This window comes from Procambarus clarkii, chromosome 6, assembly GCF_040958095.1.
Source record: "Procambarus clarkii isolate CNS0578487 chromosome 6, FALCON_Pclarkii_2.0, whole genome shotgun sequence".
Lineage (NCBI taxonomy): Eukaryota > Metazoa > Arthropoda > Malacostraca > Decapoda > Cambaridae > Procambarus > Procambarus clarkii.
Genome location: NC_091155.1, coordinates 34,035,300 through 34,046,370, shown reverse-complemented (window position 1 = coordinate 34,046,370; position 11,071 = coordinate 34,035,300). Strand labels below are relative to the sequence as shown.

General features: G+C 45.0%; 2 protein-coding genes across 2 annotated transcripts in view; one reads left to right on the top strand and one right to left on the bottom strand.

The window, feature by feature from the left end:
* The window catches only part of LOC123751235 (uncharacterized), a 114,827-nt gene extending 106,535 nt beyond the window's left edge, over positions 1 to 8,292 (top strand). The window contains exon 8 of the mRNA XM_069311488.1: positions 8,284 to 8,292. Coding sequence (XP_069167589.1) covers positions 8,284 to 8,292 — 9 coding nt within the window. The remainder of the gene's footprint in view (positions 1 to 8,283) is intronic.
* A 1,548-nt stretch (positions 8,293 to 9,840) lies between these two features.
* On the bottom strand, positions 9,841 to 10,644 carry LOC138355938 (glucose-dependent insulinotropic receptor-like). Its single transcript, XM_069311487.1, has 2 exons — positions 10,354 to 10,644; positions 9,841 to 10,143 (listed from the first exon to the last, which is right to left on the bottom strand). The coding sequence occupies exons 1-2, from the start codon at positions 10,642 to 10,644 to the stop codon at positions 9,841 to 9,843; spliced, it is 594 nt and encodes a 197-aa protein (XP_069167588.1).
* Positions 10,645 to 11,071: the final 427 nt, after the last annotated feature.

Sequence of the window (11,071 nt, the reverse complement as noted above, 5' to 3'; positions counted from 1 at the left end):
TGCACGCCCAGGTGTGCCCCAGCAAGAAGGAATGATGAAGAGTGGGCGGGAGGGGAGAGGGAGGGAGGGAGGGAGGGAGGGAGGGGGATGGAGGAGGGAGAGAGAGAGAGGGGGGAGGGAAGGAGGTAACAGGCGATGGGGGAGGATATATTCAATAATATCCAGAATTAAGTGTTCAGGCTGTAAACAGTGACAGAACAAAACCCCTTAATTTGGGTCATTAAGTCTCCCCTGCTGTTCCCCCTTGTGGGGGGGAAGGTCCCTGAGAGCCTGGGGGCTGTATGGGCACAAAATGGTTGTATGGGTACCCATAGTTGGAACAGAACTCCCCGACTATGGGGGACTACTAACTGTAGTTAATAGTCGAGAAGGTTCTGAGGTTTGCCACCAGACTAGTACCCGAACTGATTGGCATGAGCTACGAGGAGAGAATACGGGAATAAAACCTCACGTTGCTGGAAGACAGACGAATTAGGGGGGGCATGATCACCACATACAAGATTATCAGAGGAATTGATAGGATAGATAAAGCCAGTTTATTTAACACAAGGGGCACGCACACTAGAGTACATAAGGGGAAATTGAGTGCCCAAATGAGCCATAGAGACATTATAAAAAACTTTGTTAGTGTCAGAGTAGTTAACAAATGGAATGCATTAGGCAGTGATGTGGTGGAGGCTGACTCCGTAAACAGTTTCAAATGTAGATATGATAGAGCTCAGTAGGCTCAGGAACCTGTACATTAGTTGATTGACAGTTGAGAGGCGGGACCAAAGAGCTCAATCCCAGCAAGCACAACTAGGTAAGTACAACTAGGTGACCACAAACACACACACACATACACCCGCACACCCGCACACACACACACACACACACACACACACACACACACACACACACACACACACACACACACACACACACGCACACACACAGTCACACGTACACATAAAAAAAATACATATTTTATCATATCTACTAAACAGAATATCCAAACTAAAAGGCCAGATGCTTGAGGCTAACCTCACTAAACTTTTCAACGTGACGTTCGTAAGGTATGTGATTGTCATAGGCCAATTGGGGATACTCCAAGTGCCACCGTTTAACACATTCTCATCCCTAGCGGCCTCCTGCGATTTTCATGGTCAGAAATAAAATCATGGGTTGTGTTTTCCATAGAGTTGTGTTGCTTACTCCCGCCGTTTACCCGCCCTCTTCTGCGGTGTAGTAAAAAACGAAGCACTTTACATTGACTGAGAGGGGACCAGGAGCGGATTAGTTTGAGGGGAAAGAGGGGAATAGAGGTGTGGATAGGGGGAGAGGAAGGGTAGGGCAAGGTGAGGGGGAGCGAGACCCGGGCACTGCTGGGTACCCCACCTAGTATATAGTATAGTACATGTAATTCACAAATACATACATACACACATACATATGTACACATACACATACATATGTACACATACACATACATATGTACACATACACCTAATATGTGGCAGTGTATCTAGGAGTGTGTGTGTGTGTGTGTCGTCACATTGCCATATATAATGCTGAAATTAACAGTGTTGCCAGCAGCAGGGTTTGTATTGTTCGAGAGCCAGTATTTATTTGTTGGCTTGTTTGTTTATCGTGTTGGTTGGCTTGTTTGTTCGCTTGTTTACTTGTCGTGTTTGGTTTTAGATTCCGCCAACTCAGTCAGCGTCTCTCTCTCTCTCTCTCTCTCTCTCTCTCTCTCTCTCTCTCTCTCTCTCTCTCTCTCTCTCTCTCTCTCTCTCTCTCTCTCTCTCTCAGCTCGGTACACCTGTTTCCTGCCTTCTTTAGTCTTGCTTCCTTCTCTCCGCCTCCTCCACTTCTTTCTTTCCTTCCCCCTTTCTTCTCTTCTTACTCCTCCTCACTTCTCTACCCATCCCTTCCTCCTCCTCCTCCTTCTCTTTCTCATCTTTTCTGTGTCTCAAAAATCTCTCCCATTCGGGTTACCTAACAGCAGCGCTTACCTGTTATTGCCTATAGGAAAGTGAGGTCTAGATTGTGTGTGTAATTACCTAAGTGTAATTACCTAAGTGTAGTTACAGGATGAGAGCTACGCTCGTGGTGTCCCGTCTTCCCAGTACTCTTTGTCGTATAACGCTCTGAACCTACTGACGGTTTTGGCCTCCACCACCTTCTCAATTAGCTTGTTCCAACCGTCTACCACTCTGTTTGCAAAAAAAAAACTTTCTAATGTTTTTTTCGGCACCTCTGTTAGCTTGAAACCACGTTCTCTTGTTCGTGGTGTTGCTGGTTACAGGAATTCCTCCTTGTCAATTTGGTCAATTCTTGTTAGAATTTTCTATGTGGTGATCATATCACCTCTTCTATCTTATAATTTTGGCATGTTTAATGTCTGTAGTCTCTCCTTGTAAATCTTGTTTTTCAGTTCTTGAAGCCATTTTATAGCATGCCATTGCACCTTTTCCAGTTTCTTTATGTTCATCTTGAGATTTGGGCACCATACAACCGCTGCATATTCCAACTTTGGTCTCACAAAAGACATGGACAGTTTCTTTAGTATTTCACCACCATATAATTAAAAGCAAGTGTGAAGTTGGAAAGCGACGCGTACTCTCACAGTGTTCTTTATGTGTTCCTCTGGTCACAGTTTACTATAAAAAACCATCCCTATAGGACTCTTTCTTCATTAGAGTTCTGTAATTCCGTTCCACACAATTTATAAGTTGTATATGGTCTATTTTCTCTGAATCCATATTCCATAACACGGCATTTATCCACATTGAATTCCATTAGCCACTTTACGCTCCAAGCGTAAATATCCACTTATTATCCACTCCAAGCTCCATTTATTATATCTAGATCAATTTGAAGGGCATTACAATCGTCTGCGTCTCCTGTCTTCCCCAGTATGTTAGCATCATCAGCAAACATGTTCACATAATTCTGTATTCCTTCTGGTAGATGGTTTATGTAGACGATGAACATTACTGGTGCAAGAACTGAACCTTATGGTACTCCACTAGTAGCACTCCTCCAGTCAGATACATTGTCTCTGATTACTGCCCTCATCTGTCTGTCAGAAAATTTTCATCCATGTCAGAAGTCTAAACATGCGTGTGTGCGTGCGTGCGTGCGAGTACTTACCTAAGAGTACTCGCCAGTACTCGCAGTACCAGAGTTAACATGATGAGTGCCGCCTGTCGTTTAAAACAATGACTGCTGCCGACCCCTCTGGCTCTTGTCATGTTTGCTTTTATAATTACGGATGGAGGAATCCCCCTATTTCCCTTCCCTGTGTGTGTGTGTGTGTGTGTGTGTGTGTGTGTGTGTGTGTGTGTGTGTGTGTGTGTGTGTGTGTTTACTCTTTGTGTTTACAGTTTTGCCTGTTTGATGGGGTTGTTAGCTCTTGGACCCCGCTTTTCTAACCGTTGATTGTCTAATGTACTTACTCCCAACTTATTTTCCTGTTTCATATGTACTACATTTATTTTTCACACACACACACACACACACACACACACACACACACACACACACACACACACACACACACACACACACACACACACACACACACAGATCGCCAAAATGCAGCCCGTAGCATCTAAGTCCTAGGTACCTATTTAACCTATTGACTGCTAGGTGCACAGGTGCATGAGGTGAAAGAAACACTGTCAATTTGTCATCGCCTCGGGTTTGTGTATTCACCTAGTTGTGCTTGCGGGGATTGAGCTCTGGCTCTTTGGTCCCGCCTCTCAACTGTCAATCAACTGATGTACAGATATCTGAGCCTACTGGGTTCTATCATATCTACATTTGAAACTGTGTATAGAGTATGAGAGAGAGAGGGAGGGGGAGAGAGAGAGAGAGAGAGAGAGAGAGAGAGAGAGTCATTATAACCATGCCAGGGCCGGGCGGGTCTCTGCCTGCACCTGTACACCTGTTAATTAAACCTCCACAACACACCTCACCTGAATCTAAGCCACCCCTTTTTACCCGGCTCCTCCTACAACACACTCCCCCTCCCCATACTAAAGTTCTCTACAAGTTATTTTGTTCCTTCCTCTTCGCTCTACCTCTTCCTCTACTCCCCCTCCCTACTTCCCTTTCTCCACAATAAGCGTGTAACAGGTAGTGTCGGTGCGGGCACCAGGACACAGTCGTCGGGGGTTTCCTACTGTATAGTCAAAAACGGTATTTTCTTGGGTAGAACATATTAATATATTATAGTTGTATGTATAGTTAGGCCTAGGGTTATCTTGAGGTTATCTTGAGATGATTTCGGGGCTTTAGTTTCCCCGCGGCCCGGTCCTCGACCAGGCCTCCACCCCCAGGAAGCAGCCCGTGACAGCTGACTAACTCCCAGGTACCTATTTACTGCTAGGTAACAGGGGCATCAGGGTTATGTTTGGTGTTTTGTTGTGTTGGTAATTATTTACCCATCTTTAAGGTATGTTCCTCCTCTGTGTTCAAAATTGGTATATGTATATTAATATTATACATTTGAATTTTGTTCGTTCTTAGACCTAAATTGTACATTGGGGGCTGAGAGGTGTGGATGGGGGGGGGGGGGTTAAGGGGTGTGTCCAGCAGTGTGAGGGTGGGGGGGTGAGGGGGGGGGGGGTGTTTACCTCCAATGTGATGGAAGGGAGAAAACCAGGAGGCAAATTGAGTCGTTCTCTCACCTCTCACAGAAAAAGTTACCTTCCTGCCTCACTTCTCGTCACTCCCCCCCCCCCTCCCCCCTCTAAATGTGCCTGTTCCCCTCCCTGAACCCCCCCACTGTCACCCCCTGGCACCTTCATTCTCCCCCCACTCTCCCCCACCCCTGCCACTCCCCTACCCCTATTTCACCTGTCTCCTACAGGTCTGGTTCACGTGCGTCAGGTTAATTAAAGTGATCCTTACTGTACCTGACCGTTGCCCCCCCTCCCCTACCAACCGCCCCCCTCTCCTACCAAGCAGCCCCCCCTTCCATACCAAAAAGCCCCCCTCCCATAATAAGCGGCCCCCCCTCCCATTCTTAGAGGCCAAGTAGTAAGACATATCATATGCACCCTGTGGGATGTACGACACACACACACACACACACACACACACACACACACACACACACACACACACACGCACACACACACACACACACGCAAGCATGAGCGCGCTGCTCAATACGGTTGATAATAAGCTTGTCAAGTCTTCAGAATCGCAATCATATAATTACACCCAGATGTCTTGTTTAAGATGCAGTGTTTCCCCGTGGAATGTTGGGGCGAAAGAGAGAGAGAGGGAGAGAGAGAGAGAGAGAGAGAGAGAGAGAGAGAGAGAGAGAGAGAGAGAGAGAGAGAGAGAGAGAAGGAGAGAGAGAGGAGGGAGGGAGAGAGAGGAGGGAGGGAGAGAGAGAGAGAGAGAGAGAGAGAGAGAGAGAGAGAGAGAGAGAGAGAGAGAGAGAGGAGGGAGGGAGGGAGGGAGGGAGGGAAAGAGAGAAGGAGGGGAGAGAGAGAGAGAGAGAGAGGGAGAGGGAGGGGGAGGGAGATGGTAGGAGAGAGAGAGAGAGAGAGAGAGAGAGAGAGAGAGAGAGAGAGAGAGAGAGAGAGAGAGAGAGAGACAGAGAGACAGAGACAGAGACCAAAACTAATTTATCACACACACAATGATTACAATAATCAACTTGCCACAGTAACAAATAACCTTTAACCATGTCGAATCTTGCGTGCGTGTGTGAGTGTGTGCGTGCGTGTGTGGGGAGGCGTGCAGGTAGTTAAGACAGTAGTAATGACCACAGTGTACCGAGACCAGTCAGGTAATCACTCGCTAACTACGGTCTTACCACCACCTTCCCTACTCGAAGCATAATCTAACAAATTTATTATTAAACCCGCATTAAAAATCAGATATTACTCTTACTAAAAGAAATATATATAACTTTATAATACTGTGCAGTAAAATTACATTTTGCCACAGAAAACGAGAAGCAAGATGGTGGCTTGCAAGATTAATCTACATTTCTACAGCTCCGAAGCACGTTTATAAAATAATGTTTATGATGTTTATTTGATGTTTGTACAATAATATCCTCGGGTTGTGAAGTTTCCCAACTCGTAAACTGTTTATTAAATGTAATCAAAGCCACAGTGATTAAGGAAAGATGCATAGATTTCGTAAGTGTTGGCTTAAATGCTTGATGAACACTAGTCCTGGCTGGTGGTGTCACGTGACATGTAGGACAAAGATGGAGACCTTATAATTGAGCACCTAGGTGAGACCTCATTAAATTTCTCCCAGAAACCGGGAAAATATGTTAGTGTGGAAAATGACAACACGAGCCGTACGATATGTTGGGCTGAGGGACCTCGGCGCTGTCAGCGGAGTGTTCCCATTGGCTAAGCGAAGTTACTTCCTCTTGGCTCCTGGTTAGTCCCTCTAACTTTCCAATGGCTACAATCTTTTTCTTGTTCACCTGGAGATCCAATTGTTCAACAGGTCAGTTGTGGCAGCCGAGGAGTCAGGTGGGGAGGGAGTCAGCCAGGCAGTCAGTCAGCCCGGGAGTCAGCCAGGTAGTCAGTCAGCCAGGGAGGGAGTCAGCCAGGGTGGGAGTCAGCCAGGGAGGGAGTCAGTCAGCCAGGTAGTCAGTCAGCCAGGTAGTCAGTCAGCCAGGTAGTCAGTCAGCCAGGTAGTCAGTCAGCCAGGGAGGGAGTCAGCCAGGTAGTCAGTCAGCCAGGTAGTCAGTCAGCCAGGGAGGGAGTCAGCCAGGTAGTCAGTCAGCCAGGTAGTCAGTCAGCCAGGGAGGGAGTCAGCCAGGTAATCAGTCAGCCAGGTAGTCAGTCAGCCAGGTAGTCAACCAGGTAGTCAGTCAGCCAGGTAGTCAGTCAGCCAGGGAGGGAGTCAGCCAGGTAGTCAGTCAGCCAGGTAGTCAGTCAGCCAGGGAGGGAGTCAGCCAGGTAGTCAGTCAGCCAGGTAGTCAGTCAGCCAGGTAGTCAGCTAGCCAGGGAGGGAGTCAGCCAGGTAGTCAGTCAGCCAGGGAGGGAGTCAGCCAGGTAGTCAGTCAACCAGCAGGCAGGGAGTCAGTCAAGGCAGGGGTCGTCCAATCATTCATGGAGGCGGGGAACGGGTCGACACACACACACGACCACACCAAAATTAGCGGTAATCCATGTCGACGTTATGTAGTGTGTGGGCGACCCTGGCGTGCTGGTCTGTCTGTGTCTGTCTGTCTGTCTGTGTGTGTCTGTCTGTCTGTGTCTGTCTATCTATCTATCTGTCTGTCTGTCTCTCTGTCTCTCTCTAGAACAGGAGTCATTTCATTAGAGAACCGGTTGTTGGACACAAGCTCGATCCCGCAATCACCTAAGGTGACTACACACTTAAGAAATATAAAAGAAATGAGTATCATTTTAATCTCTTGTCTCTTGCAAAGGACCAGGCCATTACCGATGAAAATATTGTGTGTGAGAACTTTCATATAACAGTTCCTACGAGGAGAGAGGGGGCTCTAGTTCTTGGTCCCCGCCTCCTGTAGCTGTTAGTAACTGGTGTCTTACTTCTCAAGTGGAGGCTGGATTCGAACCCTCTACCTCCTGTTAGTTGTTACTGATCACCCTAAACCTGTCCCCCAGTCATGCCAATCTGCCATGCTCTTTGTCACAGACTGTCATGCTCTGGCATGCTGTCTGTCATGCTCTCATTCAGGTTGTCATTGTTTGTCAAGCTCTGTCATGCTGTTTGTCACAGTTTGTCATTTGCTGTTGCAATCTGTCAACACTTTTATTGTTTTTATGGTCTGTAATGGTCATTTTGCTACACCCTGTATCTCTGTCTGTCACATATCTGTCAGCATATCTGTGACAGACAGACTTTAAGATCTGTAGCTTTTGATTGTGTATTTGTTTTTATTGTATAATGATTTGTCATGACTAATTTGTCATAAGTTGTTTGTCAGCCTGTCATGAGCTGACACAAACTGTCATTATCATTAAAGTCAATATTAAAGTCATTATATTAAAGTCAATAATGATCTCTCACAGTCTCTATGAGCAGCTGAAGTCCTTCATGATCTGTTTGTCACGCTGTGATCTGTTTGTCACGCTGTGATCTGTTTGTCACGCTGTTTGTGATGTTTGTCACGTTCTATCATTATCTGTGTCACAGAGTGGTATAATGGGCTTACCACAGCTTCTAATAAGTCTCTAGACTGCCAATGCCTGTTACATTTTATTATTTGTTACAATCAGTTACGAACTGTTACACTGTCACAGTTCATTATATTACACATTGCATATTACCTCTTTGTTACAGCTTAGATGAATGGAACTATTGAATCAAATCGTTACAGTCGATTACACGAGGCTTTCTATAGCCTGTCACAGTCGTTACATTCTTGGCTCGTCACATCCGCTTGTGTGTTACGTCACGCACTGAAATTGACTGTTCCGTACAGTTTGTTATCATTTACTTGACAGTTGTTGAAACTGTTTCAGTCCATCATGATCAGTTATAGTGCGATATGAACTGTATGTTACAGACTGTCATTTCTTGTATGTCACAGTCTGTCACCTCATGCATGTCACAGTCTTCCATCCCCTGTATGACACGGTCTGTATAACAGTTTGTCATTGACTGTATGTCATCCATAGTGTGTCATCCCTGAATGTTACAGTCGGTTATCGCCTTTGTCATTGTCATAGACTGTCACACTGTCATTTTGTTATATATCACAGTCTGTCATCGCTGTATGCTGTATCGCTGTCACAACCTGTCATCTCTAGCATGTCATAATGTCATCTCCTGCCTGTCATCGTATATCTTTTTTTGTTCGTTACAGTGTTATCGGCTTTGTGACATACAGTTGACGATAGAACTTGACAGTTTGTCTTCGCCTATATTTGACAGTCTGTCATCTCTGGAATGTCTTAATCTGTCATCTCTGAAATGTCATAATCTGTCATCTCTAGAATGTCACAATCTGTCATCTCTAGAATGTCATAATCTGTCATCTCTAAAATGTCCTAATCTGTCATCTCTAGAATGTCATAATCTGTCATCTCTAGAATGTCATAATCTGTCATCTGTATTATAGTCTGGCATCTCCTGTATGTCACAGTCTGTTATCTCTTGTATGTCACAGTCTGTTATCTCTTGTATGTCACAGTCTGTTATCTCATTTATGTCACAGTCTGTTATCTCATTTATGTCACAGTCTGTTATCTCATTTATGTCACAGTCTGTTATCTCATTTATGTCACAGTGTTTCAGTCTGTTATCTCTTGTATGTCACAGTCTGTTATCTTGTATGTCACAGTCTGTTATCTCATTTATGTCACAGTCTGTTATCTCATTTGTCACAGTGTTTCAGTCTGTTATCTCTTGTATGTCACAGTCTGTTATCTCTTGTATGTCACAGTCTGTTATCTCTTGTGTGTCACAGTCTGTTATCTCTTGTGTGTCACAGTCTGTTATCTCATGTATGTCACAGTCTGTTATCTCTTGTATGTCACAGTCTGTTAACTCATGTATGTCACAGTCTGTTATCTCATGTATGTCACAGTCTGTTATCTCTTGTATGTCACAGTCTGTTATCTCTTGTATGTCACAGTCTGTTATCTCTTGTATGTCACAGTCTGTTATCTCTTGTATGTCACAGTCTGTTATCTCTTGTATGTCACAGTCTGTTATCTCTTGTATGTCACAGTCTGTTATCTCTTGTATGTCACAGTCTGTTATCTCTTGTATGTCACAGTCTGTTATCTCCTGTATGTCTCAGTCTGTTATCTCTTGTATGTCACAGTCTGCTATCTCCTGTATGTTTCAGTCTGTTATCTCTTGTATGTCAAAGTCTGTTATCTCTTGTATGTCTCAGACTGTTATCTCCTGAATGTCACAGTCTGCCATCGTCTGTATATTATAGTCTGCCTTCGTCTGTTTGTTACAGTCTGCCATCGTCTGTATGTCACAGTCTGCCATCGTCTGTATATTATAGTCTGCCTTCGTTTGTTTATTACAGTCTGCCATCGTCTGTATGTCACAGTCTGCCATCGTCTGAATATTATAGTCTGCCTTCGTCTGTTTATTACAGTCTGTCATCGTCTGCATTTCACAGTCTGCCATCGTCTGCATTTCACAGTCTGCCATCGTCTGTATGTCACAGTCTGCCATCGTCTGTATGTTATAGTCTGCCATCGTCTGTATGTCACAGTCTGCCATCGTCTGTATGTCACAGTCTGCCATCGTCTGTTTGTCACAGTCTGCCATCGTCTGTTTGTCACAGTCTGCCATCGACTGTTTGTCACAGTCTGCCATCGACTGTTTGTCACAGTCTGCCATCGTCTGTATGTCACAGTCTGCCATCGTCTGTATGTCACAGTCTGCCATCGTCTGTATGTCACAGTCTGCCATCGTCTGTATGTCACAGTCTGCCATCGTCTGTTTGTCACAGTCTGTCATCGTCTGTTTGTCACAGTCTGCCATCGACTGTTTGTCACAGTCTGCCATCGACTGTTTGTCACAGTCTGCTATCGTCTGTATGTTATAGTCTGCCATCGTCTGTATATCACAGTCTGTCATCGACTGTTTGTCACAGTCTGCCATCGTCTGCATTTCACAGTCTGCCATCGTCTGCATTTCACAGTCTGCCATCGTCTGTATGTCACAGTCTGCCATCGTCTGTATGTTACAGTCTGCCATTGTCTGTTTGTTACAGTCTGCTATCGTCTGTATGTCAGTCTGCCTTCATCTGTTTGTCACAGTCTGCCATTGTCTGTTTATTACAGTCTGTCATTGTCTGTATGTCACAGTTTGCCATCGTCTATTTATTACAGTCTGTCATCGTCTGTTTATTACAGTCTGCCATCGACTGTTTATTACAGTCTGCCATCGTCTGTTTATTACAGTCTGCCATAGTCTATTATCGTCTGTCAAAGTCTGCCATCATCTGTATGTCACAGTCTGCCATCATCTGTTTACTACAGTCTATCATCGTCTGTATGTCACAGTCTGCCTTTGTCTGTTTATTACAGTCTGCCATTGTATATCAGTCTGCTATAGTCTGTATGTCACAGTCTGCCATCGTTTGTATGTCAGTCTACCA

Coding starts and splice junctions, on each gene's coding strand:
- LOC138355938 (XM_069311487.1), bottom strand. CDS start 10,644: ATGGCAGACTGTGACATACAGACGATGGCAGACTGTGAAATGCAGACG. Junction 10,144..10,353: donor ACTGTGACATACAGACGATG/GCAGACTGTGAC, acceptor TATAACATACAG/ACGATGGCAGACTGTGACAT.